Source organism: Miniopterus natalensis, chromosome 16, assembly GCF_054644295.1.
Source record: "Miniopterus natalensis isolate mMinNat1 chromosome 16, mMinNat1.hap1, whole genome shotgun sequence".
In the NCBI taxonomy this organism is placed as follows: Eukaryota; Metazoa; Chordata; class Mammalia; order Chiroptera; family Miniopteridae; genus Miniopterus; species Miniopterus natalensis.
Window position 1 is genome coordinate 13,668,259 of NC_142096.1, and position 22,308 is coordinate 13,690,566.

A 22,308-nucleotide genomic window follows, 5' to 3' on the forward strand; every position below is an offset into this window, starting at 1 on the left:
CCTACCACCAATCTCTTTTCCCATTTTGAGAAATCCTAATCTCTCATGTCAGCTCCTACTTCTTTAATGCTGCCAATCCCTAAATTTCATTGTTTTAAGTTTTTTTATATTGAGATATTAAAAGACATTGTAAATAACAGTAGTTCATCTTAGGAAGGGACAGAAGTGAGTCACCGAACCATAACATTTTACGAATTACAAAAAAATATGGCTTTGATGATGTTCATTTCCATTTCCATCTATTTCATAGTTCAATTTCCCAACATTTCTTGTCATCAATCAAATGTTGAGTGTTTTACTGATTACTCTTAGCTCAAAAACCTTTTCCTTAAATATCACCAAAACAGCTCAATGAAAATACAAGTGCTCTGATTATACTCTTCTAAGGGCAGGGCCCTTAAGATCAATGGCAAATGACAATGTAGATTTTTTTTAAATGGAAATAATGAAATAAAAGACAGATTATTGTAACAGTCTTAAGAAGCCATTGATAATCTGGCTCTAGAGCAAGAACCTCTAAACTACCTGAGGAAAATAGCAGGTGATAAAATTCATCCTTCGGGTAATGGCAGCTGAAACAAGATTAAAACCCAATTAATTATCAATCTCCTAATGTCTTCAAGTTCTCTTAAAATTCCTTGTCACTTTTTAGCTACTACTTAGCAAAAAGTCAGTGGTCAAATGCAAGAATGGTTTACTACTGTTCTTGTTTCTAGTGGATCCACCAACAAGGGAGGAAGGGAGGAAGGAAGGGAAGAAGAGGAAGAGGAAGGGGAGGGGGGAGGGGGAGGGGGAGGGGGAGGGGGAGGGGAGGGCCTGACCAGGCGTGGCTTAGCGGCTGAGCGTCAACCTGGGATCCAAGCGACTGGGGTTCAATTCCCGGTCAGGGCACATGTCTGGGTTGCGGGCTCGATCAATGATTCTCTCATCATTGATGTTTCTCTCTCTCTCCCCCTCTCCTTTCCTCTCTCTGAAATCAATAAAGATATATTTAATAAATAAATAAAAAGGGAAGGGAAGGGAGGAGGGGAGCAAAAGAATAGAAAGAAGAGAAAGAAACAAAGAAGAGATTTATACAATTAGAAGGGAAGCCAGAAAGGCATCCATAAATAAAACGGACATCCAACATGGAAGTTAAATTTAGCACACAGGGTTCAGAGTTCCATTTTTAATGCAATAGCTAGGTTAAACATAACACTGGCACTTTTAAACACCTTTTTTGAGGAATGGGACGGGATTTTCTATCACTGCTAATTTTCTGAGAAATTATATGCTTTCCCAAGTCCACCCTTCTAAATATAAAGTACGGGCAAAACATTTAACCAGCTATCTTTAATCACAAAATAAGACTACTGGTCTAAATTTATTTTGTTACATTCCTTTCTTCTAATCAGTTCTACTTCAAAGCTAAAAGAAAACTTTTTTCTAAATATTGTGTTAAAATCAGGAAAGAATATATTCCCTAATCACAAACAAAATTAAAACAAAGGAAACTGCAACAGTGAAATTTTTTGTCATGTTAGTCAAACACTGTTAATACTGTTTCACTTCCTACAGGATCAAGTTTAACTACTTTAGCTTTGTATTCAATTCACAACTCTTTTTTTCAGTTCTAGCCATTCAACAAATATTTTATTGAACTTTTACCATATACCACTGTTCTATATACAGGGAAATAACAAATCAGTCTTAGCCCTGAACTCAGTAAGCATCCAGTCTAGTAAAAGTGAATAAAAATTGAAAAGATAATTAAAATATAGTCTGATGGTACTCAAAATATTTATTAATTACTGGGGTGTTTTTCACGTATCTCTAGAAATTCTTAGATACTCCTCCCAACGGAAGATGCAACTTAGCTCCCCTCCTCTTGAGTATGGTCTGGACTTAGGAACTCACTTCCAGGGAAAAACAGTAACTCTTCAATGGAGAAACCCAGGAGTTACTCCCTAAACCAGGTGAACAAGATTAATATCACCAGTACTAAGACATGTTGAGAGCACTTCACTTGTATCCTTCTCCCATATCCATAACCTCAATCTAGTCGTAAGAAAACATCAGACGAGCCCAAATTAACAATGGACAAAATAGCTAAGAGTACTTTTCAAAAGTGTCCAACTCAGGAAAAACAAAGAAACGACACAGATTGGAAGAGACCAAAGAGACCATGACAACTGAATGTAACATGGTGTCCTGAATTAGACCTTGGGACAGAAAGAAGAATATGAGCAAGCAAACTGGAGAAATCTAAATAAAACCTGTAGTTTAGTTATGGTGTTATACCAATTCTAAGTTTTGACAAATGTACCATGGGACAGAAAGAAGAACATGAGCAAGCAAACTGGAGAAATCTAAATAAAACCTTTAGTTTAGTTATGGTGTTATACCAATTCTAAGTTTTGACAAATGTACCATGGTCATGTAAGAGGTCAATATTAAAGGAGCTGGGTGAAGGGTATACAAGAACTCTTTGCAACTTCTGTATATCAAAATTTTTTTCAAATTAAGAGATTTAAATATATATAGTATAATAAGTACTATCAGGAATAAGCATATAGAGCAAGCAGCCAGGGCTGGTCTCAAGGATATTGGGGGTGGGGAGGTGGGGAAGCTGTCTGAGGATAACTTCTGAGTCCTGAAATACAAGGAGTTGATCAGCAGGGGTGAAGAGGAAGATAGAGCAGGATAATCAACCATCCAGGAACAAGACAGATTTTGATTTGGATGGGAAACAACTTGTGGTTTAGTGTAACTGCCACTTTTTTTTAGCAGTATCAAGAGAGAAGCTCAGAGAGAGAAGCAGGAACCACCTATCTTCAAGATGCAGCTCAAATCCCACTAGCTTAGCCCAGTGCTGAAGTGACTTCCCTTCTGAAATCATTTCCTATACCAGCCATTTGGCTATAATATGTACAGACTGAAACAAAAGTACTGTACTGTACTGTACTTCATGAAGTAGCCACAAGGATTAAATGAATGCATATGAAGTGCTCAGCACAATGACTGTCACATGACAAGTGCTCAATAAATGTTAGCAATTACAACGGTGGTTGTAATGTTACCATTAGCAGTGTAATAATAAGGATGACAATGATGCCAACAAAGAGTACTGCCTCCCAGTGGCTAACTCCCAGCGGCTTTTACTCCGTAAAGATCTTTCCCAGTTAAAAAGATAGAGGAAAAAGAAAGTTTGTTACTGCTATGCTCTTACTAATAACTAGTAAAAATATCTACTTTACTGATAGTAAACTCTTGATGTACAGTTGCTGTTTCATGCCATATACAGAAGAGTGAGTTTAGTCTACAAACATGAGATGATACTCAAATAAAAGTTTAAGAACTGCATGAAAAGGAAATCAAAGGAATGCCCCTAAAACTTACATACATTTTTTCCTAGTTTCTTAACTTTAATAATTTAAAAGATGAAATGCTTCAAACATCCAAAAGAGAACACAGAAGCTATTTCAGGCGATTTTAAAGTAAATTATTCCAAGCATTTTTTTCTTCATCTCTTAAATAAGTTCATAGATTTTGTGCCAATATGTAGCTCTCACCCTGGTAGCATACTCTATGGCAGTGGTCAAAGTTGTAGTTAACCCAAATGTAAAATTCCAGAGAGTTCCTCTATTCAAAAGGCACTTTGCGGTGGAAACAAACTATGCCAGTAACACTGCAGCGTCACACCTGGGAAAGTTAACTGCTGTACCCAATATTTCTGATACTGAAATGCTGATGAGCTACAATGAATGCTCTCCAACATCTGATTCGTATTCTGTAGATGGATCCTAATCCACCTGTACAATTTTAGATACCCAAAAGTATGTCCAAGATGGTACAGTATATAAGTAAAGCAAAATATTGCTCTAATCTGTGTGAAAAGTTCCATTAGTAAGGCACATAATATATAACGTACCAAAATTTTAAAATTTAATAAAAACAAAGATTCCAGAGAAATTTATTTGTGAAGCTTATCTAGCAGCATGGATAAACTTTCTTGGAAAAACATTATTACCAATGACCCTAATCACCAAGCTCAGTTTCCATAAATATTTCAAATACAACACCAAGAAGAACAGCCCTGGTTAAGTCACAGAATCATGACAGTCATCAATTCACCTACAATACTACATATGACTTAAAACCCTGGCTGCCTTAATGAATAAAACCCAAACTCCTACGGCCCCTTAATTTCTCATCTAGCAGCATTTACTCAGACAGGCTAGCTTTCTGAGAGCTGAGCAATGCCAAGCTCACTCCCATCTCAGGAGCAGCCTGTTCACTTGGTTTTCCTCTACTTCTAGGCTTCACACAGCCAGCTCCTTCTTATCCTTCACGTCAAATAAATTCACTTCATCCTTCAGTGGAATATATCAACTAGAGGCTCTGAAGGGACCTGTTTAAGGTGCGGTGCCACCCATTAAAGCACCTATTTATTTCTTCCATGGTACTTAGCACAAGTTGTAAATATTTTATTTAACTGTCTATTGTTGTTTCTGTCCATGTATTCAACATGTTATCCATTAATTTCTGGCAAAGTTCCTGAGATAGCTGGCACAGACCTGTTGAATGAATGAATCCAACAAGTTGCAAAAACTATCCTTAATACCAGGCGCAACAGCCTAAGGAACCCCATCCCGTGAGTGGATTGCTCTGCTGGAAGACCGAAGTGAAGTAGATTTAATTCACTCATTTCTATTTTTAGCTTAGTTCTGTCCATTGGAGCTTTATAATAAAGATTAACTCTCTCCCTCTTAAGACAGCCTTAAAAATATCAGTTCAAATCTACATCACATTGACTATTCCAAAAATGTATGTACTTTCAAAATGGCCCAAGCAGCTCCCTGATTTAAAATCTTAAATGTATAATATTTTAGTAAAGCTGTTATTATAAGTGCAGGAATTCCCCGGGCGGTTATCAACAGCTTACATTTTCTATACCCATCTGCTCTGCCACACATACTGTTATCACAGAACAGGTGCTTTTTACAAACTATTCAAGAGGGAAAGGGATGAAAACAGAAATTTAATTCTTCTAGAATATGTCAGATATTAAAATTATTTGCTAGATGAAGTCAAACCCTCAACACGTGTGTATACCCTTGAACTCAATCTTTTGCCATTTCTTCCATCTCTCTCTAGTATTCACCTTTTCAATTCTTACTGCTACTATCCAAATTTCATTCAAGCCCTCATTACGTGTGTGTTTTTCCTGCCGCTAGCCATAAAATATTGATTTTATGCTATCACAATTACTTCAAGTTTAAGCTTCTTTTCCAAGCATCAAAGGCTTCCATAATCTGACCCTATTATTATTATTTCAGACGATTCCCCTGAACTAAAGTCTTTGCTCTAACTGACGAGCTTCTCATTTCTCTATGCTTGTACCACATGCTCGTTCCTAAACCTACGCCTCTGCCTTTTACATGAGTTCGTCGGTCCTAAATCAAAGAGTGTTCACATACCTCTAAAACTTAAAGTGCTACTACCCCATTTTCAAAAAATAAGGATGTTATAAACTCTTGGTATGCAATCTTTCCAATGTTCAAGTCTTTTCCTATTTTTAATGTTTCTTCTTTGTCTTATTGGGGAAAACAAAAAGGCTCTTGTCACTTCCATATACTCCTTTCACTGCTAAGGGCAAATCATTATTAAAAGAAGACTATCTTAAGTTAGCCCTTACCCAAGTTTAAAAATTACACTGGGACATGGAAACTTCAAGCCAAATTACAACAGTTGTAAGGGTACTCAAAAATCAAAACTGAAAATTAATGAGCACATAAATAAATCTACAAAGCATTTCACATGTAAATATTCCAAATGACATTTAACTGATTATTACTATTATGCTAATAGTAATTTAACATCTTAAATTATTAAATTTTCCCTGTCATCCCTTTACTAGTCAAAATGAAAATCTATTTTCCCAAGCCAAAACATTTGCTTAAATATATAGCAGAGATAGCATTAAATACCTGTAAAACACTACTTTTATAATAAAGAAAATTAGTGGAAGGCAAGTCTGTTGATTATGATGACTAAAAATTTCATTCATCTATTTTAGACTAGCTAAAGTTTAAAATTTCAAGTTCAAAGACAAAGCAGGACAATTTATCAAAGAAATTAAATTCTGTGATTAGTATAATTCATTCATTATGGGTGAAGTAGTTAAAAATCTTTCCATAAATTCTCAAAGATGTTCATCAAAACCACTTAATACCAACTAAAAGGAAACCGATAGCAGTACTACATTCTCAAAACATGAAACATATATTTTAAATGCACGTATTTATATCAAACAATAATTAATTATACCAACATCCTTATAGTACTCCACTACCACATGATAAACGAAAGTGTGATTATGATCCAAGCAAAAACTAAACAGAAACAAGGTCAGAGGACCCTGACATTCAACTGCTATACTTTCAAAGTTTTTAATTTTATATTTAACAGATTTCTCACTGCTTAACTGTTAATTTGTACTTCTGTAGAATTTTTATCGTGGCCAGAGCCTTTCTTTTCTTTTTTTTTTTTAATCTCTTTGCAGTGAAAGAAATTATGATCTAAATCACAAAGATGACAAGGAAACTTAGCAATTTAAATAGACAAGCCTTGAAATAATATTGTGATCAAAGTATCAAGCAGCCTAATAAAACCCAGGTGGCTCAGGCTTATCATATATGGTACTCATTACCACAATTGCACTACTTAATCTACTTCCTGGTGTCAACAAAAACTCTCTGCTATTAATTCCCCCCAGTTATGGATCTGCTTAAGTTATTTACTGAAGTTTGCTGATAAGACAACTCTTTGTCCAAAAATATTTTTAAAGAGAGAAGCAGGTCTCATTTTAAATGTCTTAGAACTGGAGCCATGGTTGGTAAAACCACAGAAACCACAGTGGCTTTGTATTATTAGTCATCTATATAAGGTTATGTTCATTCCTAAGGAGGTACCAGATGACTCATGGTTAACACAGTTTTATAAGGGCTCACACGTTTACCTCAAAAAGGTAACCATATACAAACAAAAAGAACTATTTTATAAGTTATAAACCTCAGGCTGAAATGTCACTTATCCAGTGACAAAGGTATACAGGTTAGATTCTGCCAGTCAGTTCCTCTTACTCATATACAGCTTCTCGATCACGTGTGCTTCTTTGTTGGTTACAACTTGTAAGATTTCAAAGCAATTCTCCCATCTATAAATCTTACTGACTTTTTAAAAAGTACTTAAGTGTTTCTCAGAAAACTTGTTTTACATCATAATTTGTTTCCAAAAAGATTCCATTTAGGCAAAGTAAAAATACTGTGATTATTAACTCTACCTCAACAATGGTGCCAAACACTGAAGCAGCAAAAAGAGCGTATCAAAGAATAGAGAAAAATAAGATAAAGGAAGCATGATCATGGTCACTGTCCCTGGATTTCCCAGCTGGTCTCAACCATAAGTATCATGATATCCAAAAAGGTAAACTGTGTATGTCTTGCACACCTCCAGGTTACAGACAGCTAGTTGTACTGGTTACAAAGTAAAATCACTAACTGCTCGGTGTTTCATGAGTGGCACCCAATGTTCACAGATTCCTTACAACTAACTAACCAATCCATTCCCTTTCCATGCTCTCTTCTCGTTCACTCTGCTTGTGCAGATGGCAGTCACAGCAGATTGGAAGCACTGCACAACATACCACTTAGCCATACTGTGTAAAGAAGGAAATTCACATGAGAGGTTTTATCAGTATTGTCTAAGTCATCTGCAAAGCAATGGATTCTGCAAAGTCCTCCTGTGTCATCAATCAGATACAGATTTCTTAAGTCAAATTAAACCATCTAGTCAAACTGTAATTGCATTCAGTGGCATTTAATAAGAATATATTTTCCCTCCTAAACCTACTCAGGTCAATCTATATTTTCAATTAGTTTCTTTACTCCATGTAACAGAATACTGGAAGCTGTGTTAACTTCCATTGTATAATTCGGTTTAGTGTAGCTGAGCTGACTATGCTCAACCACCACTAATTTTCTGTTGACCTGAAGACTAGAATTGCCCTTTATTTTTATTTAACAACTGGTGTATACACATATAAACTTAGGAAACTTTCTAAAGTCCAGTGTTAAATTCAACAATCAGTTCATTCCAGCTGTGCTGATAACACCAAAAAGTAGCCTTTTAAGTAAATACATCATGCCTACAAGTCACAACTGCAGGCATCTGTATCACTCACTCAGTGATTTTGACAAAATACTGGATTACTGACAACCCTTCTAAATTGTGGGGTTTCTAGTTCAGGATTTGCGACTAATTTTAGACTCCAGCCTCTCTGGGCCTCAGTTTACCCCTGCTAAAAGAATTATAATAGTTCTACCCTGGCTGGGTGGCTCAGTTGGAACATATACCACAAGGCTGCAGGTTCGATCCTGGTTGAGACACGTACAGGAGACAGCCAACTGTTTCTCACATCGATGTTTCTCTCTCTTTATCTCTCTTTCTAAAATCAATAAACATATCCTCAGGTGAGGAGAAAATAAAATAAAAAAGAATTACAGAAGTTTCTATTGTGGTCTACTATCCAAAAGTGAAAACTGAGGCTGGAGAGACCCACTGTTACAATCAGTGGTAACTTGAACAGAACTTTAGCCTGAACTCGGTCTAAATTTCCTTCCTATTATACCTTTCTGAAAGTTTGCAAGATATGTATATATGTGTGTGAATATAAATATATATGAATGATTTTAGGAATTTTCTCAACTGAGAGCTACAATTTAGAGAGAAATACAAATCTGGGTTGTGACAAAACATCAGAGTCTCACTTTTAGTCTTGTCAAATATCTCCTAACAAGGAGGCAAGTAACCCAGATAAGGCTTACAGTCATTTTTGTAGTTCAGGTTATGTCTATACCATGCCATTCCTCATTTTTTCACCAGAGAAAATGGCTAATACTCATTAGGTATTATATCACCACGCTTCACACAACCTTCCACTCTCTTCTAGTAACAATCAAGCAGGGAAGAAAGGGTTTCTGTGTGTACATTAAAGAATCAGTAGGTTAAATGTTAGAGAAAACAAAGGGTGAATGGGGGTGACAGTAAGAGGGAGATGCAGGGTTGCATTATAAACCTACACCATTACATGGTTAAGTCAAAATAAATATTGCCTTTGTTTTCAAATATATCAGAAAGCATCTAAAATGTACTCAGAAAAATTACTGATTAAAAAAAAGCAGCAAAAACTCCTCACAGTGAAAAAGAGATAAAGGTATGAAAACACCACTCTTAAACTAATAAGGTAAACCATGAAGAGTAATCTCAAACAGATAAAAGTTTCAAGAATATGAAAATTTCATCTAGAGAAATATAAAACAAAGAGAATACTTCATTAGCATGACTTCATTAGCACTCTTTTAATATAAAAGGCAGTTTGGAAAACTCAGTACTGACACCCAAACATCGTATCTAATTATAATTAATCTATCAATCTACAAAATTTGCAGATCAGGTGATGTATTTAATTAGGGAATAAAGCTAAGTAGTACTTCTGGGTAATATAGAAAGCAAGCTTAAATTGTGGCTGGTTAGGACAATTGGGGGGGAAACAAACAAACAAACAAATAGCAAAGATCTCTGGTCACACACTGCAACTACGGCTTTCTGACATTTTAATTAGTGCCAAAACAGTTCCTTTTTAATGGTTATTACCTTAAAGTTTAGAAGTAAATTCAAATACCTATACCTAACATGGTAATTGTTCAAAAGTAGGACAATTTTTATTTAATTAAAATTTAAACCACTGGGAATTGTAATTTAAGGATTACATTTTTAGACTTGGGAAACAGGAATTTTAAATACTATTTAAGTACTGTATCCACCTGTAATTTTCAAATCTTAAAGTATTACTTTAAGTCTGCACAAAATTTGAACAGGTTTTACTTGGCTTCTTTCCAAACCATAGCACTTACGCTTTAGGGACCAAGGGAGGGTATAGCGTAAAGCGCTTTAATTTCTTTAAGCAGAAAAATCTTTTACCTTGACCACATTTTCAGTAGTATATCCTTCCATGCACAAGAGTTTCTCAACTCATTTAAAAGAAAAAGAAACCAAAAAATATCCTAAGTTTTAAAACATAAAGTAAATGCAAAAATACTTTTTAAACTTTCAAAATGAAGCTAGACTTTGCTCCTACTCTATATTTAAAATCTTGAGACACCCAAAATGAAAGAACAAAAAAGTCATAAAAATACTGGGGTTGATGCTTCATATCTGGATTTTACTTCTTGTAGTCTAATCACTTTAGTAAACCAAAAACTGATCATACAAAGTAAGTTTAAGGTTTTAAGTTAGTTTCAAATCAAAACCCATAGGCTTTCTGAGCAATCAAAATAATTTAAGTAGGCAACAGTCTAAAGTTCACTGCCCTGAAAGTCAATGATAAATTATTCAATGTGAATAATTTAACATTTTCAAAATACTACATGAATAACAACAAATGATCAGTTCCCAGAATTATAGACTAATTCAGTGTACAGATTCTCTCTAGTTACCAGCCTATGCAGTCTCACCTAAAATGAAACATATATATTTTATTAAATATTTAAAATTTATTAAGTATATTTTAAAATTTACTAAATATTTAAATAGAGCTAAGTGCAGCATGGGTCCCAACTTGGTACAAACATATCACTAAAGTACTGCCAGGAGTCCTTTCATATATCAAAAGAGCCCAGACCTCAAAAATAACTTCTCTACTGGATACAAAATCAGTAATAAAATTTGAGAAATACTGTCAAGAAACATAATTATCTCTTAACAATAAGAATCACAAGTTGAATCTATATTATAGAGTTTGTTCTTTATTTCTAGAGATGCTTGTGTTATTTATGAGGGTCTAGAAATGTGAATAATTAGACATAACTCACAAGACATAACTTCCTTAAGAATTACTTAAAACTGCAACTGACATCCACCTACAAAATCACACTTCACACCACCCCCCTCGTGAAGGCACCTCCCAAGAATAATTAGTAGCTCATAGCTGGGTGTTGACATCATTTTTGTTTCCTTCCTCACTCTAGACCTGTATCAAAATTCTGTTTCACAATTCTTTATTTACACACTTGTCTCTCCCACTTAAAATCTTTCAAACCAGTAACCAAGATTTCATATCTTTATATCTTTTTCACCACCCACACAAATGTAATTTGCTGGATAAAAGCTAAAATGAATTACTAAGATTTTTTTCTGAGATATTTGAAACATTCTATCATACCTCCACTTAATGATTTGAGGTCACAAAGTAAACATGCTCCTACTTATCCAATAAGTTTCAAAACACACTTCAAAACTGTCCAACTTTCTAATATTTCTGCCAACAAAACCTTTTTTAAAAAAATGCAATAAAAGAAAAAGGATTTTTAAATTTTATTTGTTAATTTTAGAGAGAGAGGGAGAGAAACACATCAACTTGTTGTTCCACTTATTTATGCATTCATTGGTTGATTCTTGCATGTGCCCTGACACAGGGATCAAACCTGCAACCTTGGTGTATTGGGCCAATGCTCTAACCAACTGAGCTACCCAACCAGGGCCAGAAACAGGTATTTTTTAAAACATGAATCTATCAAACAGAGCACAGTGCTCACTGACTATTCACAAATATAGAAGATAATACAAAATAATAAATAAACATCATGTCTTGTCACAAAATGTCCCCATTTTTCTAAAAAAATATGAAAAGCTTTCTCTATCCTGACTCAACACTTCCCTGAACTCAAAAGCAATACAAAGCCAAAATAGTAAAGCACTGGCTAGGTTTCAAGCAGTTTTGCCCTGGGTGTGGGCTGCAGGCAAACTAAGAAGAAAGAAGGTGAGTCTTCAGGAAGCAAGTAATTAAGCAGAGATTTTTTTTCAAACTTAAAATATAACTTACTTATATAGAAAGTATTGCAAATAACTACACAACCCTACTCTCTCCAAACCCAGTGATACAAAATATCACCCCTATGCTGTAAAAAATTACGCTGAATACATTTTAATTACATTTTTGCCAATTCACATTTTAGCCTTTGAAAAGTCTATTTAAGACTCTTCACCACTGCTTTTCTTTGGGATGCGTAATGATAACAAAATAGTTGTGTATAGCAGTCAACAGTAGTATTTCTTGCTCTAACACCAAACTTGAGTAATAAAAAAGAAAATAACTTTCAAGTACCAAAAATGAACAAAAAGGTAAAAGCTGTGTGTGTATATTTATTACTTCAATGTATGGAATTATTTCAGTAATTACAAATGCTGCACACATTAATAGTATCTGAGTAAGGCATCAATTCATTCCCCTAGCTGCATGTTTTAGTAGTACAATACGGTCTCCACACTTCATTTTGGGAAGAAACTTATTTGAAAGCCAACGATCATCCTTTGGACTGACTTAAAGAGAGCAAAGTAAAAAATCTGTCTGTTCCAAATATGAAGATTATGGATTTGGCTCTGATGCAGAATAAAGTAGGCTTCTTATATCACCTGCAATATTAAATTGATTTAGTCTGCTGAAAAACAAGACAGTGAGTTATTGGATCTGTGTTTAATTCAGTGCACTTTATAACATATTTAAGGAATTCAGTTGTATAAAACAGTATCTGAATCTTATCAGATGAAAATATTTTTCCCCTTTAGCAAGCCTCGGGTTGCATGTCTTAGAAAACAAATTAGTCTCTACTTCTCCTACGCTTGATAATAGTGCCCCCTAATGGGAATTTAAATATGAGTTTTTCTACTCATTTTATAAGCCTATATTCTCTAATGTGAGCAAGTTATCTCACTTTCAACTAGAAAGTGAATTCTGTAGTATAAAAATGTATCAAGATTTAAAGCACTCAAAGGAGAGTTATCACATATTCAACAACAAAATGTGAATTCATGACAGAAACAAACAAGAAAAAAACCCAAGTTTTCTTGGTTTTGATCACCCTATTTAATACAATCCAAGGTAGCACTCTCCAAAATGTTAATCTTATAAGGAAATTATCCTTCAGTTATGTTTCCAGTACTCAATAAGAGCAATTAATTATGTACTAAATAAGTGAAAGATATTACAAAGTCAGAAAAATATCTGGTTCAGAAGTGAAATTATCCAGTGTCATACAGATCCTAGTAAGCAGAGCTGGAATTCCCACCAAGTTTACTGGCCTCACACCATTACCTTTACACAATATCTGATCACAAGTGTGCATCCATGAATTAAATGCCTTTCTTGCCTATTATCTATAGACAGTTCCCCTAAACAGCAGCAATTCAGTATGTGGGGAGTTCTTAAAGGAAAAATATATTTAAGTAGCAAATACTACCTATTCTTATACTTTCCAGATGTTCCAGTGAAACAAACGCCCAGTAAAACCAGCATTTTCATTGCACTGCCCACAATACATTCTGAACTCAGAGTCAATGTTAAGGGAAGCATGGAGAAGAAATAAACAAAAAGTCGTAAACTTTTGATGAAGAGGGAGAACTGCTGCCTTATTCTTCAATCTAATGAGAGGGAAAATAGTAAGAAAAAAATTATATATGAAAAAGGGCTGGTCAAAATTTCTTAAAGGGTCAGACATTTAAAAATTCAGGCTTGGTGCCATATGGTCTCTGTCACAAGTACTCAACTTCGCCACTGTAGCAGGAACGCAGCCACAGAAAATACAGAAATGAATGGGCATGACAATGTTCCAGTAAAACTTTACATGCAAAAGCAGGTCCATGGATTGTAATTTGCCAACCCCTAATATAAAACATCTCACTTTTGGACCACAGATTAAAAATTTTCCACTTTACCTGAGGCACACAAAAAAATTTTAATTTAAAAAAAAACAAAAAAAAAAACCTAAGCAACTCAAAACATGGAATCACTAAAATTATGAAGTAGTTGGTGAGTATTTTACTTCCATAAGGGAGAAGGCAGAAGAAACGATCCTTCCCTGAAGTCAGGGAGACATGCTGGGCTAGTTGGTGCCTGCAAAGCCTTGAGAAGGTTGTCCTCTCTTTGGGCCTATTTCCTCACCTATAAAATGGAGCCAACACATGTCCTTCCCACACAGGGAGGTAGAAATCAATGAGAAAAGAAACACTGCCCCGGCCATTGTGGCTCAGTTGGTTGAGTATTGTCCTATACACCAAAAAGGTCATGGGTTTGATTCCCAGTCAGGGTACATGCCCAGGTTGCAGGTTCGATCCCCAGTCAGGGCACATATGGAAGGCAACCAATTAATGTTTCTCTCTCACTTCAATGTTTTTCTCTCTCTCCCCACCCCACTTCTCTTCCTGACTACATACTAATAATGCCCATTCAAATAAATCTAAATAAAGAAGGCATATAAATCAGTAATATAAGCAAAAACTCCCTAACTGATCCACTGACAACCAAATTTGATTCTGGTTGTTTTAAATAGACTTTTCTTTGATTACTAGTAAGGCTGAATATTTTTACCCTTTCTCTTACTCATATTTTAAATCGAGAATTTTATTAAACAAACTACCTGAGAAAACTGTGACAATATAAACTGTTCATGAATGAATTCTACTCCCAACTGTGCCACTAATCCAGTAACTGAGTAAGTCACTTCAAGCATACCTCTCTCAGGTTCCTCACTTGAAAACTAATACAATTGCGTTAACAATCCCTTGTCCATTCTCTTCTTGTCTTCCAACTCAAAAACAGTTACTACTGGAATATGATTAAACACCACCAGATATGCTGAGGAATAGAGAAACAGAGACATCCTAACACTGCCAGAGTGGACTGCAGAGAAGTCCCAACCTTAATCCTATAGTATCACCATAGTACAGATCAAATAGGGAGACTTTGACCAGTTAAAAAAAGAAAGATTCATACTGCACAAAATACTCAAATGCCCAGAATAAAAATAGCCTTGGTTGGCTGCTAGAGATATTCCTTTAATGAAAAAATGATTTTTGTAGACCAAATTGCATTACCAAGTTACTAACCTTAGCAAGAATACACTGTGTCTACATGTTCAATGTACTATGAGGATAAAATAAGTAACATTTTATCCAAGTTAAAAGTGATCAGTTAAAAGTTATATAAAAAGTGAATGACTAAGTGGAATTTTTTAAAATCTCATTTACAATAGCATCAAAATGAATAAAAATTTAAAGATAAATTTAACCATAAAGGCAAAAACCCTTGTATCCTGAAAACTATAAAACATTGCTGAAAGAAAATAAAGATGACACAAATGGAAAGGCATGCTGTGTTCATGAACTGGGAGATTTAATATTGTTTAAATGTCCATACTACCCAAAGTGAACTACAGACTCAATGAAATCCCTATCAAAATGCCAAAAGTTTTTTGTGGCAATAGAAAAAAAAAATCTTAAAATTCATATGGAATCTCAAATTACCCTACATGGCCAAAATAATCTTGAAGGGGAAAAAAGATGGAAGTCTCACACTTCTTGATTTCAAAACATATTACAAAGCAACAGTAACCAAAACAGTATAGTATGAGCATAAGAGTTCTAGAAGAAAACAGAGGAAAGAAGCTTCATAACACTGGCCTTGTAATGATTTCTTAGATATTACACCAAAAGCAAAAATAGACAAGCTGAATTATATCAAACTAAGAAGCTTCTATGCAGCAAAGGAAACAACAGAGTGAAAAAGCAATCTATGAAGTGGGAGAAAATATTTGCAAACCATATATATATCAGAAGACATTAATATTCACAATAAACTCATTCAACTCAACAACAAAAAACCCTACAAAATGAACAAAGAACTTGAACAGACATTTCTCAAAGAAGTCATACAAATAGCCAAGAAACATGAAAATATGCTCAACATACATTACTATCAGGGAAATTATTTTCAACTAGATTTTTTTAAAAAACCTTTTAGATTAGTAGCACTAAAATGAAATGCTTAAAAAGAATCTTCTTTCTGAAGTAGGCAGCTCAACTCATCTCTTCATAAACATTGTCAAAATACCACAGAAGAAAATAGATGTTAGACACATGATGATCCTTGTCCTTCACAACAATGTAAGTTATTTGGCAAGCTGATTTCATAATGGGAAGGTTAACATCAGTACAGCTCCTATCCAAATTACTAAAATAAGAATCACATTCCAAATAAGGCCAAACTAATGAAGCTTTTTATATACATCCTCATTTCAGAGAATTTGTATAATTTTTTCAAAAACTCAAAAATCAAGTGAACTAGGCTACCCTAATAGATTAAATGTATTAATAATGCAATGTTAATAGTGTAAACTGTATTAATAACCATTTGTGTGCACTTCAAAGACACGTTTGAGATGAGTATCCTTACCTTCATCAAAGTCAGCATCATCTTCTGTGTGTTGGGGGAAAGGAAAGCAGTTGGTAATTTCAAGCCGATCTTCTACCACCAGGCCCAAAAGCACTCCTTGAACCACCTCAGTCCCTTGTCCTTCTTCTTGATAATGTTTGATTATCTTTAATACCACCTAAAAGAAAATACAAAATCAAGCTTAAACACCATTCTCATACTTTACATTTCCTTTATTTCAAAGAAAAAATAAATAAATCATACTAGTGGGTTTCAAAAACCACAAAATTATATAACAGGACTAACCAAATTTCTTACAAATCATTTCCTTTACCCTTACACAATAAACTGCACACAGTCTAAATGTACATCTGAAACTCCTCGAGTCTGAAGACGTATCAAAATCATCCACATTCAGCACTCACGCCTTTTAGGTCAAGGGTCCCGAAGGTCTTGCTGGCATCCAGGAGTTCTTTGAGTCTAATAAAACAATAGCACCTCAACCTGAGGTTATTATGCAGGAAGCAGTCCTATTAACCTTTGTTTACAGGAAGATAATTTCCTGACAAAGAAGATAGAACCATCAATAAAACAGAAATAAAGACTTCTTTATCTGAATGCCTAAAAGCAGAACTGTTCCTCTTACAAGTTCTCAACATCTCAAGATGGTTCCTGAACAGAGCATCTCACTAGTCAGAGGAAGCAACAATAGAAACACGTATCCCAGAAGGATCTGACTGGCAATAGAGAACCAAGACTCCAGCACTACCTAATTTTCCTCAACCAGAAGGATACACCAAGTAACCTCTAATGGAATAACAAACATTCACCATGGCTTTTAATCAGCAATAATACCTCTAATATCAGTGTCAATATTTACCTGGAAAACCTTATAAGCTGCCACCCAAAATTCTTCTAATAAAAGTAGCAACTATTAAAAAGCTCAGAGTTAAAAGGTCAACTATTTAAGGAATACACCTGAAACTTTTAGGCTTTGAAATATGCCAATTTGAAGTACTTTAACTCCATCTACTCCTGCGTACCTGTAGAAATGTTGAATAAACTGCATTTCTAAAATCTTTAAACTAGCAAACCAAGCTAGAAGAGGAAACTCACAACCCAAGCATTAACCTTGTGAGATAATGCAGCAATGCACAAGGGAACATCTGGCCTAGATATAATCCCCAAGAGCTAGGAGCTGGGTTGCAAGCCAATCTCTGGGTAGGGGGATGGTGTCTTGAACTTGTCTGAGTACAGAAAGTGAAAACTGAGACCTTTCCAAAAAGTTAAGAGCTCCATGAAAATTACTGGTGGAAAGGGAGAAAACAATCACTTCAGTATCTTATACACTTACTGCATGACCCAAATTCCTATTCCTAAGAATTTACTCAAGAGGAATAACATATCTACATACAGAGATATTCACAAATGTTCATAGAAGCATTATTCATAATAGCCAAAAATGGAAAGCAATCCAAGAGTCTACACCAAATGTAAATGGATAAACAAACTGCAGCATACCTCTGCCATGGAATACTGCCCAATAATAAAAAAAAACAAAATGCCAGTACAACGGCAGGATTAAATCTCAACATTATACTAAGTGAAAGAAGTCAAACAAAATGCTACCTACTATGATTTCATTTATATGGAATTCTAGAAAAGGCAAAACTGCTAAGTGGTGGCCTGGGACCAAGGTAAGAGGGAGGATACTAACCAAAAGGCACACTCTTTAGGGTAAGGCAACTCTTTTATTTTACATACTGATATGGTAACAATTATACAATTGTTTATAACTACTAAAGTGCATCATGCTGTGTATTTAAAATGAGTGTGTTTTATTGTGTATAAATACTTTAACTCTAAAAAACTGCCCATACTTTCAAGTTTGGCTGATGAAGAAATAATTTATATGTGCCCCCAATCCCAATTTCATTCTCAATTTCAGAGCTCAAAGATCCCTCAAAATGCTGTAAGAAAATAAATTAAGTTCCTACACTATATCCCTACATTATATATAATATGTACTTTATATATCTGTATATAAACACAAGTTTATAATAATTCAAGCTTATAATAGGCCTAGGTAATCAACAATAAATTAAATTGTACCATGTTTTAGAAGTCAAAGAAGTATATAGCATTTAGACTTTTTCTATTATTTTTATGTATTTTAGAATTTAATGTGATTAACTACATTAATACAATTTCAGTTACCTAAGAAAATCTGCTATATAAAATTAATTCATTAGAAAATAAGTGTTTAAATGTTTAATCCTCCCCCACCAAAAAAAGATACAGTTAAAAGAAAAAACCGACATTACCCAAAGTTCTACATTAACAAGTACACCCAAAGTGTGTAAGTACTAAAAGCAAACATTCAGACCTGAAGGCCACAGATGAGCTTGAAGAGTTCTAATCACCTCTTAAAATCATATGCAATATTATGTGTCTATGTATTTAAGAGCATCTTACAGGGGCAGGGGGGGTGTCACATTTGTCAGATTCCCAAAGAGGCCCATGATAAGGGGTTAGAAAGAGCTTTAAAAATTAATAGTAATGAAAACCTATTATGTACAAGCAGTTACGCTTTTATGTCTGTATGTACAAGAATGGTGTGGAAGGACATACTTTTTCTTTTATGAACCTTTGTACTATTTAGTTATAGTAAGCATGTATTTAATTCAAAAACATCAGATAAAGAAAATTAAAGGGAAAGATTTTTAAATACGGTAATCACTGCAACTTACTACATGGAATTCCACAAAGAACAGCAAATTAATATAATTTCCTTTTTTGACATTCCTACTGAGTGTCTTGACAGAATGATGTGGATATTATCTTGATTTTAACATGTTCTTTTGGGTATGTTTAAAAAATATGAGCTGAATAATTGGCTTTGAAAGGAGGAGAAAAAGAAAATCTACACACTTGTAAGCCTGAGCATCTGCTGGTAAAGTCTAATCTCTTGTTGATGTGGTTACTCTTCAACTATTCACATTTGCTACTGCACACACATATACAAATTACCATAAAATATGCATATGTACACACTATCAGGAGAAAAGGGATAACTTCTGGATATACAGACTGGTTTTCAACAAGCAGAGAGATCTGTTTAAGAGAAACCTAATCCTAAACCAATTGTAAATCAGCGACCTATCAATTAGAACTTTGTGTAAACTGATGATGGTACTAAATCTTCACCTGGAGAAGCAGGTTTCCACCGTCCTTGCAATACACATAAAAAGGATCTGTTGAAAGCCAGTTAAAATGATTAGGGGCAAAGTAGTTTTATATTGTAGAACTATACCATCTATCATTTTTTACCTTTTTTAATGCTGAGTTCACTTGAGCATGCTCAGAGACTGCAACCTGTGTTGTGCACCTGGAGTAAGCAAATGCTGAATCTACTTGTTCATCTTTTTAAGCAGCTCACAGATGGAGAAATGCTGAAACTACTAAAAATTTTACCACAAAAACTAATAAAAAGGCGAATTGTGTATTTTGTGATCGCAAGTCTTTTAGATATGGTCCTATTAAATAGGTATGAAAATTTTAACAGTGCTTCTCAAACTATCAGTGAAGAATTCATCTTCCTCCAGCTCGTCACAGGCCAAGTTGAGTAAAAGAACAAAAATTACTTACTAGAAAAGTGAAAAATTTTTAAAAGACAGAAAATTCAAGCCCAGAGACCACAGGCTTTGGTTATTGCAGGAATATCAAACTGCTATAAAAGTTTCTAAATACTTCACCTCAATCCTATGCTTCTCATGCAGACCAGTAAACAGTTCACGAACCACCCCCCACACTGGTTCATAGAACCTGTACCATTAAACAGGTAGGCAGTTTTCTCCCAACTCCAGAAGTTGATCATTCAGATTTTAAAATCAAACACTTCTTAATTTATGTCACTGATAGAAAGTCTCTCATAATACAACATTATCTCAATAGATATAAGCACCAAACTGTGTGGCAATCAAGCCCAGGCATACTCTTACCTGGGGTCAGACCATTATTTGGATTTCATTCTGAACAATGTAACTTTTAGAGGGATAAAAAACAAACTTACTTCAGCAGCAGGACCCCACTTAAATCAGAAGCTCTCCAAGACAAAGGTAAAATAGTGAGTTATTGATCCAATGAGTGAGCCCAGCTGAAGCCCCAACATTCAAACCTTGATTTGATTTGCTATTTTCCATCTTTATTTCTTTGTGAAAAATGTTCAAGAGAGGAAACTTTAGTAAAAGCTTGAAAATTAATTCTAATGAGTACATACACAAATGTGAAACTCTGGTGTGTATATACAGAAAAATACTATTCCAGCGTAGTTGTTGAGAGGTTGGCTGGTCACTAGAATGCAAAAGGACAGTATGAGTGCCAGCTCTATGGCCTTAGGCCATATCTTTACCTTATCTATCCCAGCCTCACCTATCTCCTGTAGAGATAAGTCAATCAGTACCTATCTGTAGCATTATTGTAAGGATTAAAAAGTAATACATCCAAAGTACTGAGCACACAGTGCATATTAAATCCTCAGTAAATACTTATAACTACTATTACAATAAATATTTCACCTAATCTCCTTCACTCATCCAGACATCTGTCCAACAAATATTTAGTGAGCAACCAGAATATGCAAGGTACCCTTATGGTACTAAGACTTTGTCTCCCTATAATGTTTATAGTCTATTCCTCAAAGGATGTAACTTATTAAATGCTTATTTAAAATCAACCACCTGACACCAAACTTACATTTTTGTTAAAATTTATCAGTCAGAGCGAACTAGAGCTCTCTTGTAACAACCAATAACACAGGCTTTCAGGACAAGATTTTTAAAATCTGTATTCAAAAGTCAAAAGTGAGATTAAGCTGATTTACTCAAAATATTTATATATACGCTTGTATGTATGCGTATGTGTATATATATGTGTGTATAGATATGTTCATATACATACGTATATAAATGTTTCCTTAAAAACATTATCCTTGCTAAAAATAAAGACTAGATCCACTCCCAGAGTCTAAAAGTCTAAAATACAACTAAGCCCAAACTGCATCAGATGATGGCCAGTTAGAGAAGAGGTCAGGCAGGATGCATGATTCCTAGCAAGCTTTACTCCAGTTTGATAGATTCTGGGAGGTTAAAGTCCACAGCCTGAATTTCTCACATCAATCACCATCAAAGAACAGCTATTACTGTAGAAGAATTTTAGTCTCAAAGAACTGTAATGCCACAGAATCTCCCCTTAGCATATTCTGCAAAATCAATATCTAGACTTTCATTTAATTCTGGCACCTTTCAATGACTGATCTGTGAACTTGGCAGTTTTCTTATTTGGTTAAGCCTAGGCCATTTCTTCTAACACTGAACAAAGAAGGTAGTTATTGCCAAAATGTAAATTCAAAAAGCAGAAAGCAGCATTAGCCTTAAATTTAACACATTTTATGGCTCGAGTGGAAAAGGGGTTCCATTTCATAACTGGCTAAGTCAAATAATAAACAGGATTTAAATCATTGCTGTTAAGTTTTGACGTGAAAGAATTTTAAGTAACTTCAATAGGGGGGGAAAAAGATATTTTGCTCCTGACACATATGGGATTAGTTACAACACTCCAATACACTTAATCAATATCACCTCTATATTTCAGCTGAAAGAGCCTATTTCATTATTATTCTCTTGGATCTAATGCTCACTGATGGTCCACTGTTTTAAAGTTAAATTAACTAATAATTGCTGGGGAAAGAGGGAGAAAGGCAATATAGCCTCAAGAAATTCCACAAGCCCAGCCAGTGTGGTTCAGTGGTTGAGCATTGACCCATGAACCTGGAGGTCCTGGTTAGAATCCAGATGAGGGCACATGCCCGAGTTATGGGTTCGATCCCCAGTAGGGGGCGTGCATGAGGCAGCCCATCAATGACTCTCCTCATTGATGTTTCTCTCTCCCCCTTCTCCTTTCCTCTCCCTGAAATCAATAAGGACATACTAAAAAAAAAAAAA

General features: G+C 34.8%; 1 protein-coding gene across 1 annotated transcript in view; it reads right to left on the reverse strand.

The window, feature by feature from the left end:
• The window catches only part of EIF3H (eukaryotic translation initiation factor 3 subunit H), a 68,189-nt gene that overhangs the window by 39,881 nt on the left and 6,000 nt on the right, over positions 1–22,308 (reverse strand). The window contains exon 2 of the mRNA XM_016207782.2: positions 16,328–16,484. Within this exon, the coding sequence (XP_016063268.2) occupies positions 16,328–16,484 (157 nt within the window). The remainder of the gene's footprint in view (positions 1–16,327; positions 16,485–22,308) is intronic.